General features: G+C 48.5%; 1 protein-coding gene across 4 annotated transcripts in view; it reads right to left on the bottom strand.

The window, feature by feature from the left end:
* RGS3 (regulator of G protein signaling 3) overlaps positions 1-25,474 on the bottom strand; it is a 67,659-nt gene that overhangs the window by 26,763 nt on the left and 15,422 nt on the right. For 3 of the 4 annotated variants that reach the window (XM_067471919.1, XM_060757239.2, XM_060757237.2), the window contains exons 4-12: positions 23,876-23,970; positions 21,244-21,312; positions 18,980-19,040; positions 13,602-13,716; positions 13,381-13,451; positions 7,069-7,150; positions 6,762-6,867; positions 6,299-6,680; positions 4,662-4,704 (exon numbers count right to left, since the gene is read on the bottom strand). In XM_067471919.1, the coding sequence (XP_067328020.1) occupies positions 4,662-4,704; positions 6,299-6,680; positions 6,762-6,867; positions 7,069-7,150; positions 13,381-13,451; positions 13,602-13,716; positions 18,980-19,040; positions 21,244-21,312; positions 23,876-23,970 (1,024 nt within the window). Of the gene's footprint in view, positions 1-4,661; positions 4,705-6,298; positions 6,681-6,761; positions 6,868-7,068; positions 7,151-11,085; positions 11,535-13,380; positions 13,452-13,601; positions 13,717-18,979; positions 19,041-21,243; positions 21,313-23,875; positions 23,971-25,474 lie in introns of those variants that run through there. The other variant, XM_060757240.2, reaches the window with a different exon arrangement.

Consider the following 25,474-nt stretch of genomic DNA (forward strand, 5'->3'; position numbering starts at 1 on the left):
AGGTCTGTTGGTGAAGGGTCAAGGGCCTGTGGAGCCTGGGGGTTGCATTGGGGGCCTTCTTCCTTCCCTCCGCTCTGCATGTGCTGCTTCTCCAAAGCCTGGCCTGGCCATTGTTCCCCTGAGCGGCGCATGGAAGGGGCAGTGCGTGTTGACTTTGGAAGGGCCCTATCTCTCTCTGCAGCCCCACTTGGCTCAGGATGCGGGATTTGGGCACTGTCTGTGCTCCACTTCCAGGCCTCCAAGCCAGGGAGAACAGCGTTGCCTGGGGGTCATAAGGGGAGCGGGGCACAGCCTGGCTGTCCCTCCCAGACATCTCTGCCTGCTGCTTCCTCCAAAATCTATGCTTCCAGAATATCTAATAAAAATGTAATGTTCGTTGGTGGGATTAACATAACTCAAAAGCCATGGGACGAATAGACACCAAATTTGGACACAAGACACCTTTCAGGCCAACGAGTGACCATCACTCATAAAAACACTGAAAAACACAGCGGCAGAGACTTAAAAAGCCAAAGGAACAAAAATTACATTACAACGCATGCGCAAAACCATATATATATAGTATATATATATATATAGTTTTGCGCATGCGTTGTAATGTAAACACGCAAACATGCATGCAAACACACAAATATACACACACATATATACACACAAAACACATATACACAGACTGGGCCACAGCAACGCGTGGCAGGGGACAGCTAGTAATGTTCATTTGTGTGATTAGCATAACTCAAAAACCACTGGACGAATTGACACCACATTTGGACACTATACCCCTAACAGATCAACGAGTGACCATCACTCATAACCCCTCCCCCCCAAAAAAACAGCTGATAGGACTTAAAACCCCCCCAAAAAGCTAAACGATGGAAAGCTAAATGATGTTACAGAAAAAAGCGAAGAAGGGAAGAAGGAAAGAAAGAAAGAAAGAAAGAAAGAAGCATGGAAGCAAAGAGTGAAGGAAGGAAGCAGAGAAAGGAGAAAGAAAAGAAAATGGGGAGGGAAGGAAAGAGGTAGACAAGAAAGGAAGGAGAGAAGGAAAGAAAAATGGAAGGAAAGAGAAAGAAGAAAGGAGAGAAAGAGGGAGGGATGGAAAGAGAGAAGGAAGGATGAAAGCAAAAAGCAAAGGAGGGAATGAAAGAGGTAGAGAAGGAAAAAAGGAGAGAAAGAAGAAGGAATAAAAGGGGGGAAGGAAGGAGATAGAAAAGGAAGGATGAAGAGAAGGAAATAAGAAAAGGGAAGGAAGAAAAGAAAGAGGGAGCGAAGGAAGAAGGGAAAGGAGGAGAGAAAGAGGTAGGGAAGGTTGAGCGTGGGGGGTACAGCTAGTAGATTCATAGAATCCTAGAATTGGAAGAGACCCCAGGGTCCATCCAGTACAACCCACTTTTGTCATAAAGGAAGGCACAATTAGAGCCCTCCCAAGAGATGGCCATCCAGCCTCTGTTTTGAACCCTCCACCGGACTCTGACGCAGAGAGTTCCACCGTTGAACAGCTCTTCTTATGATCAGGAAGTTCTGTTGAATGTTCAGGTGGCATCTCCTTTCCTGTCATTTGAACCCATGGCTCCATTGAGTCCCAGTCTCCATAGCAGCACAAAGGAAGCCTGCCTCCTCTTCCTTGTGAAACCATTCAAATATTTAAACATAGCTATCATAATAATATTGGTGGTCATTAGTACTCTGAGTAGAGTGCATCATCCTTATGCTCCCTCCAGGTAGATGGCCAGCCTTTCCGTACTCTGGGCCACAACTGCCAATCCTGCCCCTCGTCTGGCCTGCCTTGTGGGCACTCTCTTGCTGCCTGGAAAATGCAGCGCAGAGGAAAAGCTGGGCCTCTTGCTTTCCCATCAGTGCAAACAAGAGCAGTGGGAACCGGGGGGCCGAACGGCCTTGTTTTCCCATTCCTCTCCTCCGCCGGCGGCAAGAGCAGGAAACGTGGCCCAAGGACCAGCCAACAATAAGCCGGACTGACTCAACGTTTCCGCTCGGCTCCATTTCCTATTGACTCCTGGGAAAGCATTTCTCGCTGCTGCTGCTGCTCCAGCCCTACAAGGGGGTTGGGGGGTCAATAAAGAGCAAACAGCCCAAACCGCAGGTCTCCCAGGTGTGAGGAGCAGGTGAAACGTTCCTTTAGCACAGTGGTTCTCAACCTTCCTAATGCTGCGACCCCTTAATACAGTTCCTCATGTTGTCGTGACCCCAACCATAAAATTATTTTCATTGCTACTTCATAATTGTAACGTTGCTCCTGTTATGAATCGTAATGTCAATATCTGATATGCAGGTTGTATTTTCATTAATTGAACCAAATTTGGCAGAAGTACGATAGGCCCAAATTTGAATACTGGTGGGGTTGGGGAGATTTTGTCATTTTGGAGTTGTAGTTGATGGGATTTATAGTTCACCTACAATCAAAGAGCATTCTGAATTCCACTAATGATGAAACTGAACTAAACTTGGCATACAGAACTCCCATTACTGATAGAAAATACTGGAAGGATTTGATGGGCATTGAGTTTTGGAGTTATAGTTCACCTACATCCAGAGAGCACTGTGGACTCAGACAATGATCGATCTGGACTAAACTTGGCATGAATGCTCAATATGGCCAAACGTGAACAGTGGTGGAGTTTGGTGAAAATAGAATCTTGACATTTGGGAGCTATAGTTGGTGGGATTTACAGTTCACCTGCAATCAAAGAGCGTTCTGAACCCCACCAATGATAGAATTGAGCCAAACTTATCACACAGAAGCCCCATGGTCAACAGAAAATACTGTGTTTTCAGATGGTCTTTGGTGACCTGTCTGACACCCCCCTTGCGACCCACTCAGGGGTCCCGATGATGGTGAAAGCGCGAGGTGACTGAGGGGGCTTTGCGCAAGGCCAGGTCTCACGCTGGGATCCCCTCGCTTGCCTCGCCGAAAGCTGAACGTGCGAAGCGGGCGAGGGGGCTTTGTGCGAGGCCAGGCCTTGCGCCGAGATCCCCTCTCCCACTTTGCGCCCTCGCCGGAGGGTGAAAGCGCGAGGTGGTTGAGGGGGCTTTGCGCGAGGCCAGGTCTCGCGCCAAGATCCCCTCGCTTGCCTCGCCAAAAGGTGAGCACGCAAAGCGGGCGAGGGGGCTTTGTGCGAGGCCAGGCCTTGCGCCGAGATCCCCTCGCCCACCTTGCGCCCACGCCAGATGGTGAGACTGTGCGGAAGGTGAAGCGAAGGAGTCCTTCCTGGCCCGGCCCTTGGGGTGGGGTCAACGGAGGAGGCCTTGCGACCCCTCCGAAATGGCCAGGCGACCCCCCTGGGAGTTGCGACCCCCAGGTTGAGAACTGCTGCTTTAGCAGGACTTTCTTTTGGCACTTTGCTCCAAAAGAGAGCAGCAACGGCAGGTTAATGCTACCTCTGCCCTCTTTCTTTGCCCAAAATGTCCACCTGGATGATATTTTCCAATGGAAATAGTAGCAGCAGCAGTAGTAGTAATACAAGCAGGACTGGAGGAGCACACTGAACCCCACCCATGATGCATCTACGAGGGTTGAATGAAAAGTAATGCCTCCACTTCGTTACTTGGGTTTGGATGGGAATATATTAATAAATCAAATGCAGAAACAATCCTTAGAATGTGCTCTTTAACTACCACTATTCACTTTTCCACATAATCACCACACAATTGGATAATGTTCTCCCAGCGATGAGCAAGTTTTCTGAAGCTGTCACGGAAGAAGTCTGTGCGCTTTCATTTCAGACATCAGCATCCTGGGTACCCATCGTGCACAGATCTTCCGATAGCCAAGTAAAGCAATAATGTGACCCACACGTTCTTGTGAAATGTCGATTATGCTTGAAATTTCTCTTTGAGTAATACAACGATCGTCCTGAATCAATCTGTCAACCTTTTGCTTGTGACACTCGGTGGTTGCTGTCACAGGATGTCCAACTCTTTGTTTGTTCATGCAAGACAACATCTTTAAACTTACTCGCTCAACAATGCACAGTACTCACATCAACACAAAAGGAAGGACACCTTCTGCTGTCAAAAATTCAATGGCTGCACATTGCTGAAGTCGCATTGACCGACTATCTGCGCAAGGTTCCATACTTCGCACTTCAACAACACAACCATTCAATGCTAAGACTTCCCACCAAAATGGAACTGTAGAGGAGAGTCTACTGAACAAGCCACTACCTGCCGCATACCAGTACTGCCATTTGTTGAGGAGTTACGAAGGTGGAGGCATTACTTTTCATTCAACCCTTGTGGAGTAAACTTGCCCAACATGACAAACTTTAATTACTGATGGAGGTTTTCAGGGTTAACCTGGCATGATGGGAGTTGTAGTTCACCCACAACCCTATGCATTTTGTACAATTAACAAACTGACTTTTTCAAATAACCCGAGCAACGCCGGGGACCCAAGCTAGTCCAATTAATAATTGCAAAAAGACACCCATGAACACGCATCATTTGTACATGCCACTCTCCCAGACCAAAGGGGGAAGGACAACGGACATACGGAGAGCGCAGGGACTGAGGCTCAAGCTTCTCTGCTTCTTCTCATTTAGGGTTTCCTTAGGCATTCTCCCCTCGCTCACCCCAGAAAAGGCAAACACCTTCTGGACCCCCCCCCCCCCCCAAGAGAGACAGCAAGGGAGTGCCAGCCTTACCTCCAGTTGGGGTCTTGCCCTCTGGACAGAGCGGTCGCAGGAGCTGAAGGACACAAACCAAGGAAGCGATGGATGAGACCCTGTCCTCTTAACAACAACCTCCCTCCAGCACCAACTTTCGCTCTGGGCCAGAGTGAAGAGAGAGGGGGCCAGGGGATAGTTCCATCTTGTCTCCTGCATATGGCATCAGTTGGGGACTTCTCCTCCCAGCACCAACTGCCATTCTGGGTCAGAGTGAAGAGAGGGAGGGGCAGGGGACAGTTCCATCCTGTCTCCTGCATATGTTATCAGTTGGGGACCCCTCCCCCCAGCACCAATTGCCGCTCTGGGCCAGAGTGAAGAGAGGGAGGGGCAGGGGACAGTTCCATCCTGTCTCCTGCATATGTCATCAGTTGGGGACCCCTCCCCCCAGCATCAATTGCCGCTCTGGGCCAGAGTGAAGAGAGGGAGGGGCAGGGGACAGTTCCATCCTGTCTCCTGCATATGTCATCAGTTGGGGACCCCTCCCCCCAGCATCAATTGCCGCTCTGGGCCAGAGTGAAGAGAGGGGGGACAGGGGACAGTTCCATCCTGTCTCCTGCATATGTCATCAGTTGGGGACCCCTCCCCCCAGCACCAATTGCCGCTCTGGGCCAGAGTGAAGAGAGGGAGGGGCAGGGGACAGTTCCATCCTGTCTCCTGCATATGTCATCAGTTGGGGACCCCTCCCCCCAGCACCAATTGCCGCTCTGGGCCAGAGTGAAGAGAGGGAGGGGCAGGGGACAGTTCCATCCTGTCTCCTGCATATGTCATCAGTTGGGGGCCCCTCCCCCCAGCACCAACTCCCGCTCTGGACCAGGGTGAAGAGAGGGGGGGCAGGGGACAGTTCCACCTTGTCTCCTGCATATGTCATCAGTTGGGGACCCCTCCTCCTAGCACCAACTGCCACTCTGGGCCAGAGTGAAGAGAGAGGGGACAGTTGCATCTTGTCTCCTGCATATGTCATCAGTTTGGGACCCCTCCCCACAGCACCAACTGCTGCTCTGGGCCAGAGTGAAGAGAGAGGGGAGCAGAAGGCAGTTCCACCTTTTTTCTTGTGCTATTCTAATACTATAATATATTGTATATTCATATAATATTTATAATATTATAATGTAATGCAATACAATACTACTACTAGTAATATATTAAAATTATATATTATATTACATGTAATATTACTAATAATATTATAATATAATGGTATAGTACAATATAGTAATATTTAACATTTATATTGTACTATGCTAGTAATATAATATATTGTAAGCTGCTCTGAGTCCCCTTCGGGGTGAGAAGGGAGGCATATAAATGTCGTAAATAAATAAATAAATAAACAACAACAAGGCACAAATCCCTTCCTCAACTACAAAAACAACAAGAACAAGGCATGAATCCCTTCCTCATGGCTCCCCCCAGCTTTCATACGAAGCCCTAGATTCCCCCACCAGATCCCAAAAAGGTCCAACCATACTCTCAAGAGGTGGGACAATCCTCCAGCCATCCTGAGCAGCAAAAGCGACACTCTGAGGGCCACCTGAAGGCCATCTCACATCTAAGCCTTATCTGAGAAGACAGGGAGGCAAGTGAGTGGGCCAGGCCACCATGGGTTCACCTACCTGGCTTCCGGGGTTGAGAGGGGCCAGGATGATGTAGTTCTTGTCGCCGCTGCCACGCACAGAGGAGGATAGAGGCAGGGTGCGCTGCTGCTGAGGCTGGGGTCTTTGCTGAGGGCGGGGGACCTTTCCGAGCTCCGTGTAGCGTTCCCAGGGGTTGAACGCTAACCCCTCGTTGCCGCTCCCCTCAAAGACGATGTGGCAGCTCTGGCGATGCTGCTGCGGGGGTCGATTGGGCGCCCCGTTGTTCTTCTCCCTCTTGTTGGGGGGCGAATGAAGGTCCAGCGTGGACTTGCAGGAGGAACGGCGGATGACCCCTTCGGGGGCGGGACGGGCTTGAGGGACAAGGCGCCAGACCAGCAGGAGGATCTCTCCAGGGCAGTTCCTGAAGAAGCAAAGGCCGCAGCAGTCAGACCATCAGTCTATCCTTGGGGTAGCCCTCCCAGACCTCCCCCTCGCTCCTCACCGGATCTCATGGGCCAGCTCCACGCACTTCCAGTGCTCCACCGGCTGCTCATTGAGCTGCAGCACTGTATCCAGCTGCTGCAAGCCGGCCTTCTCTGCCGGGCCACCTGCGGAAGGGAGAGGAGGGCCACAGGGTTATTGGGGGGCAGAGGAGTGGAAACACTCTCTCCAAGACCCCCAGCCACACCCTTCTACTGGGGCTGGGGAGGCCATTGCCCAAAGAGGGAAGGCTCCTGTGCGCTTAGGGAGAATGCAGGCAGTAAGCCCTTCTGCATAGCACAGTCTGTCCCAAACGATGGAGTCTTTACCAGAGTCGACGGCTTGCACTCGGACGGGGGAGTCGCAGCAGATGGTGAAACCAAAGCCATTTCTTCCCCGGGGGATGGAGATCTGCAATCAAAGGCAAAGCTGCACTTGGTCCCTTGCAAAGAGATGATGCCAGTGCCTGGCACCAAACGCTTCTCTGTCTGCAAAGGCAGAGAAGCGTTGGCAGAGGTGAGCTAACACAGAGGCATTCTCATACTGAGGCCTACTAACACACTGCGGCCTTTCCCCCATAGAGACCTCTCACAGACTGAGAGCGAACTAACAGGCCTATTCATAATGAGACCTACGAACACACTGAGGTCCTTCTTCCACAGACCTCTCACAGACTGAGGGCAAATTAACATTGAGGTCTTCTCAAACCGTGGCCTCTCACAGACTGAGGGTGAACGAACACAGAGGCCTTCTCATACTGAGGCCTACTAACACACTGTGACTTTTCTTCCACACCGAGGCCTATCACAGACTGAGGGCAAATTAACACTGAGGCCTTCTCACTCTGAGGCCTCTCACAAACTGAGAGTGAACTAACACAGAGGCCTTCTCATACCGAGGCCTATCAACACACTGTGGCCTTTCTTCCACAGAGACCTCTCACAGACTGAGGGCAAATTAACACTGAGGCCTTCTCACACCAAGGCCTCTCACAGACTGAGGGTGAACTAATACAGAGACGTTCTCATACTGGGGCCTACTAGCACACTGAGGCCCTTCTCCCACAGAGACCTTACAGACTGAGGGCAAATTAACACTGAGGCGTTCTTACACTGAGGCCTCTCACAGTCTGAGGGTGAACTAACACAGAGGCATTCTCATACTGAGGCCTACTAACACACTGAGGCCCTTCTACCACAGAGGCCTCTCACAGACTGAAGGGCAAATTAACACTGAGGGCTTCTCACACCGAGGCCTCTCACTGTCTGAGGGTGAACTAACAAAGAGGCATTCTCATACTGAGGCCTACTAACACACTGAGGCCCTTCTACCACAGAGACCTCTCACAGACTGAGACTACTAAGATCCAGGCTTGGACTAGGCCTCTGAAGACCACAGTTCAAATCCTGCTTTGCCATAGAAGACTGCCAGGTGACCGTGGGTGAGACACACTCTTTCAGCCTCAGAGGGGGGCAATGGCGGCAAACCCTCGACACCTTCCCCATTAAGCTCAGAAGAGTAGCCTGGAGCCCTTCCTCAATGGGGGGGGGGGGGCCTGGAGGCTGACTCCCCCTTCCTCTGGCAAAGGAGCACGCAGTGGGGAGGGAAGGGACTACTCATGGTGCCTTCTTAAGGATCCACCAACAGAACAAGGGACAGGCAGGGCGTCTTCACTCTGTCCTGCTTCCTGTCTGACCAGCCAAGGGGAAAGATCCGCCCTTCCAACCCCTCAGAAGGAAAGGCAGTCAATGAACTGTCAATGAACAGGAGACTCTGGGATCCTTGCAAAACACAAAAGAGGAGGAAGAGCCAGAGCCAGTGCTAGATGAGGAATTCTGTGTGACCGGAATTCTGTGTGACCCCCCTCCTCTCCAGGTCCTGTGTGAATGGCCAGAGAGGTCCGGACCTACCACCCACCTTCTCCCATCTCCCCGAATCACTCTGGATGGAGCTTCCTTGCTTGGAGAGCCCAAAAGGAAAGGCCAGGGCCTGCCAAACAGAAAGCAACAAGAGCCTCTGATCCAAAGCCACACAGAACCTGCAGCAGAGCGCACTGGGAGCATCAGCAAACCATGTGTCTCTATGCTGTGAAGGAGACTGGCTAGAAAGAGAACCGGAAGGAGCCCTCGCAGCCAGTGTCCAAAGACCATTCCGCCTTTCCCTCCTAAAAAGTGGACTCTCTCACTGAGGGTTCTCTCAGACTGAGGCCTTTCTCCCACTGAGGCAAACTAACACAGAGGCCTTCTCATACGGAGGCCTACTAACATACTGAGGCACTTCTCCCACAGAGACCTTCTCACACACTGAGGGATCCCTCAGACTGACACCTCTCTCACACTGAACTAACCTCGAACTAACACAGAGGCCTTCTCATACTGAGGCCTACTAACACACTGAGGCACTTCTCCCACAGAGACCTTCTCACACACTGAGGGATCTCTCAGATTGATACCTCTCTCACACTGAGGTGAACTAACATAGAGGCCTTCTCATACTGAGGCCTACTAACACACTGAGGCACTTCTCCCACAGAGACCTTCTCACACACTGAGGGATCCCTCAGACTGACACCTCTCTCACACTGAGGTGAACTAACACAGAGGCCTTCTCATACTGAGGCCTACTAACACAGAGGCACTTCTCCCACAGAGACCTTCTCACACACTGAGGGATCTCTCAGACTGACACCTCTCTCACACTGTGGTGAACTAACACAGAGGCCTTCTCATACTGAGGCCTAGTAACACACTGAGACACTTCTCCCACAGAGACCTTCTCACACACTGAGGGATCTCTCAGACTGACACCTCTATCACACTGAGGTGAACTAACACAGAGGCCTTCTCATACTGAGGCCTATTAACACACTGAGACACCTCTCCCACAGAGACTTTCTCACACACTGAGGGATCTCTCAGACTGACACCTCTATCACATTGAGGCGAATTAACACAGAGACCTTCTCATACTGAGGCCTACTAACACACCGAGGCACTTCTCCCACAGAGACCTTCTCACACACTGAGGGATCTCTCAGATTGACACCTCTCTCACACTGAGGCCCTTCTGCTACAGACTGACACCTACAAAGCTACAGGCGCACATGCTTATATTGAACTTTAGCTTTTGCTGAGACATTGCATCCATTTAACCTTTTCAGTGCTTGACTCACATTTTTGGAATTAAAAATACCTAGTTACTTTTTAATATTTCTGACAAGCTCTTCCCAAGGCGGTGAGGGAGCCCCACAAAAAAGTCAAGCCTTCTCTATCTACAAGGCACAGAGAGAGCAGCGCTGGCCTGCCTCACAGGGCTGTTGCTTTCAAGATGCCCCCAAAGCCCACTGAAACACACCAAGCACCATAATAACAATAATAATGATAATGATAATAATAATAATAATAATAATAATAATAACCTTTATTTATACCCCGCCACCATCTCCCCAACAGGGACTCAGGGTGGCTTACATGAGGCCAAGCCCAAACATCAAATTACAATAAAATAAGGTATAAATTACAATAAAATAAACAAAATTGCAGTAAAATACAGAACATATGACAACAATAAACAAAATACCAAATACAAGAAGAAGAAAAAGCAGTAAACCCAACATAATGACAATCCTAGAGCTGGAAGGGACCCCAAGGGGCCATCCAGTCCAGTCTGTTTCTTCCATGCAGGGAAAGCACAATCCGATCCCTCCTGACAGATGACCACCCCAGCCTGTTTAAAAGCCTCCAAAAGAAGGAGCTCCTAGGCAGTTGGTTCCACAGCGGAGCAGGTCTGTTGAACAGAAGTCGATGCCAGGATGGGCACATAGTGGGACACTGCTCCCCTGTCCCTTCCTACAGAGGAGACTAACACCGGGGTACCGGGCTGTAGCACAGCAGGTTAACTGACAGCTGCAGCAAATCTTGCCAACTGAAACGTTAATAGTTCGAAATCCGGGTCAGAGTGAGCTTCTGGCCTTTAGCCCAGCTTCCGCCTAATTAGCAGTTCGGAAACAGCAATGTGAGTAGATAAATAGGTACCGCTTAAGCCAAGAAAATGCCGGCAATTCAAAACTCTTTAGCAGGGAAAATGGAGCAACCGAACACCAGCCTCCAAAGATGGGAAAGCCTATATATACTGGTCCTATATCTTGTCAGTGTATAACGGCATTGAATGTTTGCCGTATTTGTGTCCTGTGATCCGCTCTGAGTCCCCTTTCGGGGTGAGAAGGACAGAATATAAATACTGTACATAAATAATAAATAATAGCACCTTCATCATACATACATAGACAGGGTGGTGGGGGGGGGGGTGAATGCATGCACACCAGATTCCACTTCACCGCAACCAACCTGTCGATAGCGCTGCTCCGCACACATTCTGCACATCCCTGGGAAGCGGCTCATGCCTGAGGCCGGGGAGCTCCTCGCGGCCGAACCGGGAAACGCTCAACCATCACCCCCCACCTCTCTTTGCCTTCTCCTTCTGCCGCAAAGGCTGTGCTGCTGAAGGAGAGCAGAGAGCGTCTTCCTTTGCCTCCCATCAGCAGCCGAGAGAAGGAGCCTCTCTGGCGGTCTTGGCACGGCTGCCCCTGGGAACCCAGCGCTGGGCAGAAGAATGGCAGGAAGCCCCCCTCCCCACCTCTGCCATGTGCGGCTGGATGATAAGCGGCAGGCTTCCTGAGAGGGAAAATAGCGAGGGAGAGAGAGAGATTCCTGCCAGGTCTTCAGCCCAGGCTGCGGCGGCCTTTGTTCCCAGGCGTTGACAGGCCGCCTCCTTCCCACAAGCCGCCCGAGGACAACAGCACTGAGGCTGGCCTGCCTTGGTTCCGTGGAGGCAGAGCACATGGGCAAGGGGTAAGTGTGGGTTGGCCCACACTTAAATTCAAGGTGGGCAGGTGGGTGTCTGGGGCAGAAGGCAGCGGAGGGATTACACAAAACAACACTTACTAAAGGGCAGGTATGCGCAAACTTGGGCCCTCCTGGTGTTTTGGACTGCAACTCCCACAATTCCTAACAGCCACCAAAGGAGATTCATCAGAGAATGCAAGCTGTTTATGGTGACTGTGTTGATGAGTGTTGATGTGCATTGTTAGGCAAGAAAGTTTAAAGATGTTGAGGTGGGAATATCTGACTTGTGTGACAAACAAAGAGTTGGACGTCCTGTGACAGAAACCACCGAGTTTCACAAGTAAAAGATTGACAGATTGATTCAGGACAATCGTCACATCACTCAGAGAGAAATTTCAAGCATAATCGGCATTTCACAAGAAAGTGTGAGTCACCGGGATTGTGGCGCAGCTGTCTGAGTGTCAGCTGCATTAAGATCACTGACCAAAAAGGTCATGAGTTCGAAGCCATAGATGCAGGTGAAACGTCAGGAGAGAATGCTTCTAGAACATGGCCATACAGCCTGAAAAACCTACAACCACCGGGATTGTGGCGCAGCTGGCTGAGAGTCAGCTGCATTAAGATCACTCTGACCAAAAAGGTCATGAGTTCGAAGCCAGCCCGGGTTGGAGTGGGTTTCCAACCAATTGTGTAGCCTGTTGTCGACCTTTGCAACCCGAAAGACAGTTGCATCTGTCAAGTAGGAAAATTAGGTACCACCTTAAAGTGTGGGGAGGCTAAATTAACTGATTTATGAGTCCATAAAGAAGACTCCAGCAAAGCATTCCAGCGGGGAAGCATGCGGGGAATGCGGAAGTGCGTCATCAGTGTCGCAGATGGATGATGAAAGCGACAGCTCCCTTGGCGGCCAGAAAAAGTTAAATAAGTAATTAAATGATGATGATGATGATGATGAAATAGCCTCTGTGTAAGTCTGTATATGTTTGTATGTCAAAAATTGGCATTGAATGTTTGCCCTATATGTGTACACTGTAATCCATCCTGAGTCCCCTGCAGGGTGAGAAGGGCGGAATATCAAAGCTGTAAATAAATAAATTATTGCTTGGCTATAGGAAGATCTGTGCATAATGGCTACCCAGGATGCTGATGCCTGAAACTCACCCAGCAACACACAATCCTCACATTAACACAATCACCATGCAAATAACTTGCTCCTAATTTTATCTCATTAGAGTTTTTTAACATTTTATCCTGTACATGTGGCCCGCCCACTGTTACTGCGACTGTGTTTATTGTAATGTTATTTTGTTATTGTATTCATGTGTTTTTAATGTAATTATGATGATGTAGCTTGTTGTTTATGTTTTGGTTTTATTTTGATGCAATATGTTGTCGGGGCTTGGCTCCATGTAAGCCGCTTCGAGTCCTCATTGGAGAGATGGTGGCGGGGTATAAATAAAAATTATTATTATTATATTATTATTATTATTATTATTATTATTATTCTCCTTTGGGGTGACACCTTCTGCTGTCAAGAATTCAATGACTACACGTTGCTTAAGTCGCATTGACCGACCGTCTGCGCAGAGTTCCATACTTCGCACTTTAACAACACAACCGTTCAATGCTAAGGCTTCCCATCAAAATGGAACTGTAGAGGAGAGTCTAGTAAACAAGCCAGTACCTGCCGCAGACCAGTACTGCCATCTGTTGAGGAGTTACGAAGGTGGAGGCATTACTTTTCATTCAACCCTCGTAGATAATCCAATCAATAATCCAAGTAATAATCCAATCTACCTTGAGCTCTTCCATGTTCTCCTTCTGCTGCTTTCCCGGGAACACAACCGGCTGGGCAGACATCATTGTCTCTGCATAACAGGGGGGGGAAAAAACCAGCAGTGCCATTGACCTCTGGACCCTTTGGCTTCTCAGCTCAGTTGGGCTGCAAAGACAGGTTCCCACCCTCTGCCTCTGGGTCCAGGAGGTATAGAGCGGACCGAAGCTCCATCCAGACTCACCTGTGACTTCTGGCCTTCGCTCCTGCTGCTGGCGCCGCCTTGTGGCCACCTTCAGGTGCTTCGTTCTGCCCAGGTCCTTCCCCAACAGGTAATACCATCCGCTGATCTCCTGAGACTACAAAGATACACAGGAAGCGCTTGGGCTCAGAGACCCTGCTCTGTTGGACTGGAAGATACGGAAGATGGGTTCCTCCTCCAGCCTTTCCCTCCACCCAAAAGGCATAGTAGTCAGTGCTTGGGGTCTAGGGCCTCTTCTGGGGCTGAGCCTCAGGACCAGAGCCCCGTTTCAAAACACATTCAAAACAGCCTTAGCTTTGAAGATCCGTTTCCAAATTTTTTTAGCACGCCCCATCCGGAGAGGGCCTACTCTTCATCCCACCACCATCTCACACTTGTGGGCAAGGGAGTGTTCAACACATACTTTCAACCACGCATATACAGTGTTCCCTCACTTATCGCGGGTGTTACGTTCCAGGACCACCCACAAAAAGTGAAAATCCGCAAAGTAGGGACGCTATATATGTTCCCTGACTATTTGTTGTCTGTTTTTATATTGTTTATACGGTTTTATACTTTTTAATATTGTTGTTATTATTACATTGCTGTCAATTGTATATTTATGTTATGATGTGGGCGCCATGGGTGCCACTTTGTTAGCCGTCCTGAGTCCCTCTGCAGAGGTTGAGAAAGGACGGGATATAAAAGCCCTAAATAAATAAATAAATAAATAAATATTGCAGGGGCTCTGTTTTGGAACCATACGCAATAAGTGAAAATCTGCAAAGTAGGGATGCCATATTAATTTTAATATTGATACATTATTTTATATATTTTATATTTTATTTTCTTACACGCACTTGTATGAAGGCCTGTTTCTACGCTCCCGTTTTCTACGCCCCCACACTCTCCCTTACAAACAATCTGCTCCATTCCTATCTCAACCTGAGTTTTTAGTATTTTATCCTGTACATGTGGCTTGCTTATTATCACTGGGTTTGTGCATGACTTTTACTGTATTTTATACTGTTTACTGTATTCCCATGTTTTATGTATTTTATTGTGTTGTTGTTTCATGCCTTGGTTTTATTTTATTTTATTGTAATGTGTTGTTGGACTTGGCATCATATAAGCCGCCCCGAGTCCCCGTTGGGGAGATGGTGGTGGGATATAAATAAAGTTTATTATTATTCCCCACCGCACCTCAGGCCGTCACACTTCCAGAGACCCTGGCCTCCCTGGCCTCCACTGGATGTAAATATTTAATATTTAATATTTTTTCACTAGCCGTCCCCTACCACACATTGCTGTGGCCCAGTCTGGTGATCTGGAAAATAAAGTAATGAGAAAGTTGGTTTCTAATATTTGTAATTTCTTTATGCGTGAGGGTAAATAGCATTTCTTGCTGTTTTTTTAAATATCTGTATTGATGTGGAGAGTGCCTGGTTTGCCTACTCTGGAAAATGGAACATATCATTGTCCTTCTTTAGAGGTCCCTTTCAAATATATGATATTATATCTGTGTGTGTGAATCATATATAACTATCTATATCTATTGCTGGATGGCTCTTTGTCAGGAGGGCTTTGATTACGTTTTCTTGCCCTGGTGAAGGGAGTTGGACTGGATGGCCTTAAGTATTTTCTGTTGGTCATCAAGGGTCTATGTGGGAGGTTTGGCCCAATTCTATCATTGGTGGGGTTCAGAATGCTCTTTGATTGTAGGTGAACTATAAATCCCAGTAACTATAACACCCAAATGTCAGGGTCTATTTTCCCCAAACTCCATCTGTGTTCATATTTGGGTATATGGAATATTGGTGCCAAATTTGGTCGAGATCCATCATTGTTTAAGTCCACAGTGCTCTCTGGATGTAGGTGAACTACAACTCCCAAGGTAAATGCCCCCCAAACCCTTCTAGTGTTTTCTGTTGATCATGGGAGTCCGTTGTGCTAAGTTTGGTTCAATTCCATCATTGTTAGAGCTTAGAATGCTCTTTGATTGTAGGTGAATTATAAATCCCAGCAACTACAACTCCCAAATGACAAAATCAATTTTTTGAGTGAAAGACATACATTGGGTTGTTAGGTGTCTTGTCCAAATTTGGTGTCAATTTGTCCAGTGGTTTTTGAGTTCTGTTAATCCCACAAACGAAGATTACATTTTTATTTATATAGATTAATATTTTCAAAAACCCACGAAACAGCGAGTCCACTAAAAGCGAACCGCAGTAGCGAGGAAACACTGTATGTATATCGCATTCTGAGGGTGAGGCAGAAGCAAGGAGAGATTTAAAGGCACCGCACACCTTTTTATTTTTGCTAGCTATAAGGAAGGGGCTATAAGGCCATGATTTATATACTGCTTTGTATCTCCTTTCTCTCTTGATTGGCTGCCTCTTTCCCAATGGGGAGGGTGAAACCCCCTTCCACACTATATCGTTGCCAGGAGGTGGGATTAAAATGCCGCTCTGGGCAATGGCAACCATTCAAAAACTGGGAGGCAAAAATCCATGATAAAGCGAATCTGCGAAAAGAAACCGCAAAGTAGCGAGGGAACACTGTATATGTATTTTTGTGTACTCCCTCCACACAAACACACACACAAAAGCAGCACCTGCCTTCCCCGCTCCGACAATTATTCCACAACAGAACGAAAGGAAAGAGGGAGTTACGGATAGATGGGAATTTCTCAAGAGTGAAATACTCAAGGCGCAATGGCAAACTGTGCCAACAAAGAGAAAAAATAGGACAAGTGCAAAGAAGCCAGAATGGATGTCCAAAGAACTTCTAACTGTGCTAAGACACAAAAGAGACATGCACAAGAAGTGGAAAAAGGGAGAAATCACCAAAGAAGAATTCAAACAAATAGCCAACACCTGTAGGGAAAAGGTCCGCAAGGCTAAAGCAAAAAACGAGCTCAGACTTGCCAGGGACATTAAAAACAATAAAAAGGGCTTCTATTCTTATGTCAGTAGAAAAAGGAAAAACAAGGAGGCGATAGGACCTCTTCGCGGAGAAGATGGGGCAATGCTGACAGGGGATAGGGAAAAGGCAGAACTACTTAATGCCTTCTTTGCCTCGGTCTTCTCACAAAAAGAGAGTCTTCAACCTCAGCAAGATGGAGTGGATGAGGGACTGGAGGACATCCAACCCCAAATTGGGAAAGAAGTCGTCCAGGAATACCTGGCCGCTCTTAATGAGTTCAAGTCCCCAGGGCCAGATCAACTACACCCCAGAGTATTGAAGGAACTAGCGGAAGTCATTTCGGAACCATTGGCAACCATCTTTGAGAGTTCTTGGAGAACGGGAGAAGTTCCAGCAGATTGGAGGAGGGCCAATGTGGTCCCAATCTTCAAGAAGGGAAAAAAGGATGACCCAAACAACTACCGTCCGGTCAGCCTCACCGGGCAAGATTCTGGAAAAGATTGTTAAGGAAGCGGTCTGCAAACACTTAGAAACAAATGCAGTCATCGCTAATAGTCAACATGGATTTATCAAAAACAAGTCATGCCAGACTAATCTGATCTCTTTCTTCGATAGAGTTACAAGCTGGGTAGATGCGGGGAATGCCGTGGATGTAGCGTACCTGGATTTCAGTAAGGCCTTCGACAAGGTCCCCCATGACCTTCTGGCAAGGAAACTAGTCCAATGTGGGCTAGGCAAAACTACGGTGAGGTGGATCTGTAATTGGTTAAGTGGACGAACACAGAGAGTGCTCACTAATGCTTCCTCTTCATCTTGGAAAGAAGTGACGAGCGGAGTGCTGCAGGGTTCTGTCCTGGGCCCGGTCCTGTTCAACATCTTTATTAATGACTTAGATGAAGGGCTAGAAGGCATGATCATCAAGTTTGCAGACGACACCAAATTGGGAGGGATAGCCAATAGTCCAGAGGACAGGAGCAGAATTCAAAACGATCTTGACAGATTAGAGAGATGGGCCAAAACTAACAAAATGAAGTTCAACAGTGACAAATGCAAGATACTCCACTTTGGCAGAAAAAATGAAATGCAAAGATACAGAATGGGGGACAATGCCTGGCTCGAGAGCAGTACGTGTGAAAAAGATCTTGGAGTCCTCGTGGACAACAAGTTAAACATGAGCCAACAATGTGATGTGGCGGCAAAAAAAGCCAATGGGATTTTGGCCTGCATCAATAGGAGCATAGTGTCTAGATCTAAGGAAGTCATGCTACCCCTCTATTCTGCTTTGGTTAGACCACACCTGGAATATTGTGTCCAATTCTGGGCACCACAATTCAAGAAAGATATTGACAAGCTGGAATGTGTCCAGAGGAGGGCGACTAAAATGATCAAGGGTCTGGAGAACAAGCCCTATGAGGAGCGGCTTAGGGAACTGGGCATGTTTAGCCTGAAGAAGAGAAGGCTGAGAGGAGATATGATAGCCATGTATAAATATGTGAGAGGAAGCCACAGGGAGGAGGGAGCAAGCTTGTTTTCTGCTTCCTTGGAGACTAGGACGCGGAACAATGGCTTCAAACTACAAGAGAGGAGATTCCATCTGAACATTAGGAAGAACTTCCTGACTGTGAGAGCCGTTCAGCAGTGGAACTCTCTGCCCCGGAGTGTGGTGGAGGCTCCTTCTTTGGAAGCTTTTAAGCAGAGGCTGGATGGCCATCTGTCAGGGGTGATTTGAATGCAATATTCCTGCTTTTTGGCAGGGGGTTGGACTGGATGGCCCATGAGGTCTCTTCCAACTCTTTGATTCTATGATTCTATGATTCTAGGGGGAGAGCCTCTAAACATCTCCGCAGCAAAACTAACCCATCTCCAAAATCGGGATTGTTTATTTTGACCATCTGAATTGCTGTTGGGTTGAAAGAATTTAATAGAGCGGAAGTTGCTGAAACGATGATACATCGTCAGTTAATATTATTCAGACTTGGTTCCTTCATGTTTAGTCATAGCTGTAAGGGGAGGTTTCCTTGGAACTGAATTTCAAAGGCGGGAGCTGAAAGGGGTTCAGCAAGGAGAGAGCGGGCGCAGAGCAGAGCGGGATGCGCCAGGAAGACGTGGAGGCTCCGCTCTGTGGCTAAAGGCAAAATGCGCTCTCTCTCCCTACCTCATGTCCTTCCCTTCTTCCCTCATCTGCAAAACACACTAAAAAGTGCCTTTCCTAATGGGGTCATGGTAAGGAGCAAAAATACCAAGCACTTTCATCACGACGCCAATTCCTGAGAAGCAACATGGAGACTGCATGTGAGTGGAAAGGGCCACTCCACCAGGCATCTCTCAGGGTGTCCTGATTTGTTGGCATTCTGCTCTCTGGTCCTTCAAGTCTTAGGCTCTCGTCTTGGAGGCAGGTGCCACATATTCCCCCATGCCCTCTGCCCCCCAACCTCCAACCCCAGGGCCATTGGTACCTTTCCTGGGCTCAGGAGGCTCCTCACGCCGAAGCTCATGCAGCCAATGAGTCTGCTCTGCCTGGGGAGGAATCAGTTGGAAAGGGGTGAGCGGTGGCTACTCCCATCCTTCCTCAACCCCACACTGCTCAAGTCTCAAGTCCTCAATGAGATTTAGTATAGATAAAGGGAAAGGTTGCCCCCTGACATTAAGTCCAGTCGTGTCCGACTCTGGGGTGTGGTGCTCATCTCCATTTCTAAGCCGAAGAGCCAGCGTTGTCTGTAGACACCTCCAAGGCCACGTGGCCGGCATGACTGCATGGAGTACCATTACCTTCCCACCAGAATGGTACCTACTGATCTACTCACAATTGCATGTTTGGTTGGCAGAAGCTGGGGCTGACAGAGGAAGCTCACGCCGCTCCCCAGATTTAGTATAGGCTGAGGGAATTCCCTTCCCCCATCTCCTGACATGGGGGCCCTGGTGGCACAGCGGATCAAACCGCTGAGCTGCTGAGAATGCCGGCCAAAAGGTTGCCGGATCGAATCTGGGGAGTAGGGTGAGTTCCCACTGTTAGGCCCAGCTTCTGCCAGCCTAGCAGTTCAAAAACATGCAAATGTGAATAGATCAATAGATACAGCTCTGGCGGGAAGGTAACGGCGCTCCATGCAGTCATGCTGGCCACATGACCTTGGAGATGTCTACAGACAACGCCGGCTCTTGGGCTTAGAAATAGAGATGAGCACTCTTGTCTGCTGGAGTGAATGTTTCAACTGACCACCTTGATTAACATGTGGTGGCCTGGCAGTGCCTGAGGCAATCTTTTGTTGAGAGGTGATTAGATGCCCCAGATTGTTTCCTCTCTGTTGTTGTGCTGTTGTAAATTTAAGAATTTTTTAATACTGGTAGCCAGATTCTGTTCATTTTCAAAGTTTCCTCCTTTCTGTTGAAATTGTCCACATGCTTGTGGATTTTAATGGTTTCTCTGTGTAGTCTGACGTGGTGGTTGTGAGAGTGATCCAGCATTTCTGTGTTCTCAAATAAAATGCTGTGTCCAGGTTGGTTCATCAGGTGCTCTGCTATGGCTGACTTCTCTGGTTGAAGGACTGAAGACCGACAGGTCGCAGGTTCGAATCCGGGGAGAGGCGGATGAGCTCCCTCTATCAGCTCCAGCTCCTCATGCGGGGACATGAGAGAAGCCTCCCACAAGGATGATAAAAACATCAAATCATCTGGGCGTCCCCTGGGCAACGTCCTTGCAGATGGCCAATTTCTCACACCAGAAGCGACTTGCAGTTTCTCAAGTCGCTCCTGACATGGCAAAAAAAAAAAAAAACTTCAACAGAAAGGAGGAAACCATGAAAATGAACAAAATCTGGCTACCAGTATGAAAAAACTCTAAAATTACAACAGTAAAACAAGAGAGGAAACAATCAGGAACAGCTAATCACCTCTCAAGAAAAGATTGCCCCAGGCACTGCCAGGCCATCAAATGCTAATCAAGGTAGTCAGTTGAAACATTCACTCCAGCAGACTAGAGTTCTTTGTTCCACCCTGGTCATGCCACAGATATATAAACCCATTTTCCTAGTTCCAACAGACCTCACTACCTCTGAGGATGCTTGCCATAGATGCAAACGAAACGTCAGGCGGGAATGCCCCTAGAATGTGGCCCTATAGCTCGAAAAAACCTACAACAACCCAGTGATTCTGACCATGAAAGCCTTTCACAATAAATAAATAAATATTTATATAGATAATACTTGTGTGATTGTTTAAGATTGGACTCTGTATGTTTTCCTCCTAAGCTCAGAATTCTTTACAGCCACATCTCACTGCACTTCACACTCTCCTCACTATTGAACGGCTGCTCAACTTTGGTATCCTGTTTGTTTTTGGGTGCTCTGCTGTTTATTTTAGGGGAGTTTTCCTTAACACCTTGCTCCTGCAAAAGGCATCATGAGAGGGCAGGATAGTGTGAGCCGATCTGAGGCCAACAAGCGGCCAATCTGTGGGGAGCATGGTCCAGTTAACACTCCGCTGCCTGGCTCCTGTTCTAGGCAAGACCCTCAGACCCCTTCCAGCCCCCCTTCTGCCTGTCCTCCGCTGGTCCCATGTGGCTTGTTAGAAGTGTGGCCTGATCTCATCTAACCTCTGGGTGAAAATGGAGTCAGTTGGGATGGGGGATGTGTGAGTATGTCCTCTCTGGGGAGAAGCCCCTTGAGCAAGTAGGGCCAGCGGAGGAATCTTCCCAGCCGCCCTCCCCCTCCCCATGCCACCTCACCTGGAGCCCCGTGTCCGGTTCCAGGCAGTAACCACGAGGCGCTTCTGCTCATCCTCCTCTCGCAAAGGGCTGCAACACAGAGCAAGAGAGAGCCAGCTGTAAACCCTCTGAGACCACTCTTCTAGAGGTCACTCCCGCAATGGGTCAATCCTCCTCTGCAGGAGGGCAAGAGGGACCCTCTTGACCCAGACTACCACTTCACAGTCCCATTGCAGGCGGCCCAGAGCTTAGAAAAGCCTTTTACACTGCTCAGAAGCAGAGGAGCATCCCAATTACGAAACTAAACGCCTCGGGTGGAGACGACACAGCGGTGTGTGCGTGTGTCTCTCTATTCACGAAGCCAGCCTCACAAACAGGGGAGCCAAGGCAAAGCATGGGCTCTTAACGAGGAGGCGTTGCATTCCAATAATAATAATAATAATAATAATAATAATAATAATAATAATAATAATAATCTTTATTTATACCCAGCCACCATCTTCCTAAAGGGGATTCGGGGCGGCTAACAAAAGGCCAAGCCCAACAGTACAATTCAGCAAAATAAAATACAAGATGCAGACAACAAAATTACATTAGAATAAAATACATACAATAGCAAAATAAAATAAATAAAACAAGTTAACACCATATAAAATCGAACAGAACGGGTGGGCCGGATGAACGAGGTAAAATGATAAAACCCTGGATGAGGTTGGACAAGAAAATATGCAATTGAGGGGAGCCCAAAAAGGATAAACAGTGAGGTAGGCTTTCAGTTTAGGATGGGGGAAAGTGCACCATAGGGACAACACTATCGATGGAGCAGACAGGAATGGGATAGATAGTCACATTCCAAGGCTGGGAACTCCCTCTGTACTTAACACACACTCCAGTCCAAGGTAAAATAGCAATGCCGTTTATTGGAGAATATATATGAAATTCAGCCAAATAGTATGAAAAAGCAAAATCCAAATATCAAGAATAATCCACAGAAATCAAAGTACAGGAGTAGCATCAAAAACCAGGAATACAAAAATAGAATAAATCCAAAATATGAGATTCAGGAACAGTTCTCAAAACTTGGAATCATGAACAAAAGGAAATATGGAATGTGGAACTAGAAATGCCTTGACTTGTCAATAGATCTATATTCAATCACCAATGTTGCCTGGACTGACGGACCCATCTACCGGGCTAGCTAATATAGAGAGAATATCATTGGGTTGTGGCGCAGCTGGTTGGGAGTCAGCTGCATTAAAATCACTACTGATTGAGAGGTCATGAGTTTGAAGCCAGACCGGGTAGGAGTGAGCTTCCGGCCATTTGTCTAGCTTGCTGTTGACCTCTGCAGCCCAAAAGACAGCTGCATCTGTCCCCTGTTTGGGCATTAGCCAGCACGTCAACGACTTAAATCAAGAAATAGTTTTCTAAGATCTACAGAGACACTCGCTGGAACACCTCAGCAAGCGAGAGTCCAAAAGTGGCAGGCTCAAACCCAGAACCTCAATCAATGGCTGATAGCAAATGAGAGACTCCCCTCTGGGCACACAGAAAACTGGGTGACTTGGAAGGCACTGAACAGACTGCGTTCTGACACCACGAGATGCAGAGACAACCTTAAGAAATGGGGCTACAAAGTGGAATCCACGACATGCAAGTGTGGAAAAGAGCAAACTACAGATCATCTGCTGCAATGCAACGTGAGCCCTGCCACATGCACAATGGAGGACCTTCTTATAGTAACACCAGAGGCACTCCAAGTGGCCAGCTACTGGTCAAAGGACATTTAATCAACTACCAAGCTTGCAAACTTTGTGTTTTGTTTGTTTGTTTGTTAAAAAATGCAATACAAGTGTTTGGTTTGCTCCTGACAGAATAAATAAATAAATCTGTCAAATAGGAAATTTAGGTACTGCTTATGCAGGGAGGCTAATTTGATTAATTTACAACACCATAAAACTCTCCAGCAGTGTGCAAAAGAATGAGGAAGTACTCCATTGGTGTCACAAGTGGATGGTGAAGCGACAGCACCCCCGGTGGCTGGAATTCAAAAAGCATACTCTCATGAAGCTGGAAAGTTAAACAGCCTTTGTGCCTCTGTCCATATATGTTGTGTGTCTATGGCATTGAATATTTGCCATGTATATGTGCATTGTGATCGTCCCTGAGTCCCCTGCGGGGTGAGAAGGGTGGAATATTGCAGATAGATAGATAGATAGATAGATAGATAGATAGATAGATAGATACCTTCTTCCCTGGGAAATTGATAAGGACTTCTTGGCTAATAGGCGCCTTGACCTTACTACATTCTCCTGAGAAGCTCTGTGTTGACGAAATGTAAATCTCCTATCTAACTGCTCATTAGTCTCTCCACCTGGACTTTAATTTTCATCCTGAGCTCAGATCTGTTCCTGACCTTGTTTCCTTGCAAACTGCCTTTCAGGAATGTGGCCTTCAGACACAGACCGCTCCTTTTCGGGGCTTAAAATCTCTTGCTGGTTCTCCTGCTGACTAACAGACCCAGAATCCCTAGTGTCATAAGAATCACTAACAGGCCCAGAATCCCCAGAGAGATCAAGTGCAAGCACTACAACAGGAGGGGAGACACAGATATCCCGCCCCCACCCTCCACCCCCCGGTGCCCCATACTTACAAGACGAAGCGCTGGTGGAAGACGGGGTTCTTGCTGTCTGGGACAATCTGGGTCTTTTGCCTGCACTGCCGCCCGGCGTCTGGCACAAGGGACACCTTTCATGGAGAGAGGAAGAGAAACAAGGCAGACATTGACCCGTTTTTCCACCGGAGCCAAGGTCCTAGCAGCTCACTACTTCTGAAAATAGCAGCTCTCTGATGGACTGAGATCTCGCAACACTTTGGGGGGTGGGGGTCAAAAAGAAGACGTCAAGGTTTTCCTACAGCTCTCTAAGGCCAGCCCCAAGGATGGATCAGTTTCCTAAAGTGGCTGGAGATCCCAGGGCACGACCAAGGGAGACGGCAATGGATGCTATGCCAGTAAGAGGAAAAGCAGGGCAGGGTCCACTTCCAACAGCCCCTGCAGAAACCCATGAAGCAGAAAAGGAGCCCCCCCACTCCCATAACTACCAAAGGCAAAGAATGCCCCTCACACCTGCTTCCCAATGCTGCGCTTCTGGCTTGCCGCTGAGCCGCTTCTAGTGAAAAGAGGGGAGGGCTGTGCTTCTTTATATACATCCCTGCGTTAAAAAAATCAATGGCTACAGACAACGAAGTCAGCAGCTTGGCTTGGAGGAGAGCCTGAGCTGAATGTGGGGTGGGGAAAAGTAACAGGGGCTCTCTAGGGGGAAAGGGGGCTATGGGATTGCCAGGCTGAACCACAGAAGCACCTTTCCTGAAGGAGAGGCAAGTAAGTGAAGAGAGAGGGGGCCAGGGGACAGTCCCATTTTGTCTCCTGCATATGTCATCAGTTGGGGACCTCTCCCCCTAGCACCAACTGCCACTCTGGGCCAGGGTAAGAGAGAGGGGGCCAGGGGACAGTTCCATGCTGTCACCTGCATATGTCATCAGTTGGGGACCCCTCCCCCAGCACCAACTGCCGCTCTGGGCCAGAGTGAAGAGAAAGGGGGCCAGGGGACAAGTCTACCTTGTCTCCTGCATATGTCATCAGTTGGATACACCTCCCCAGCACCAACTGCCACTCTGGGCCAGGGTAAGAGAGAGGGGGCCAGGGGACAGTTCCATGCTGTCACCTGCATATGTCATCAGTTGGGGACCCCTCCCCCAGCACCAACTGCCGCTCTGGGCCAGAGTGAAGAGAAAGGGGGCCAGGGGACAAGTCTACCTTGTCTCCTGCATATGTCATCAGTTGGATACACCTCCCCAGCACCAACTGCCACTCTGGGCCAGGGTAAGAGAGAGGGGGCCAGGGGACAGTTCCACCTTGTCTCCTGCATATGCCATCAGTTGGGGACCCCTCCCCCCAGCACCAACTGCCGCTCTGGGCCAGATCGAAGAGAGAGGGGAACAGGGACAGTTCCGTCTTGTCTCCTGCATATACCATCAGTTGGGGGGCCCTCCCCCCAGCACCAACTGCCGCTCTGGCCAGCGTGAAGAGAGAGGGAGCAAGGGGACAGTTCCATCTTGTCTCCTGCATATGATATCGGTTGGGGACCCCTTCCCCAGCACCAATTGCTGTTCTGAGCCAGAGTGAAGAGAGAGGGGGCCAGGGGACAGTCCCATCTTGTCTCCTGCATATGTCATCAGTTGGGGACCCCTC

The sequence above is a fragment of the Anolis sagrei genome, chromosome 11, assembly GCF_037176765.1.
Source record: "Anolis sagrei isolate rAnoSag1 chromosome 11, rAnoSag1.mat, whole genome shotgun sequence".
NCBI classification, from domain to species: Eukaryota; Metazoa; Chordata; class Lepidosauria; order Squamata; family Dactyloidae; genus Anolis; species Anolis sagrei.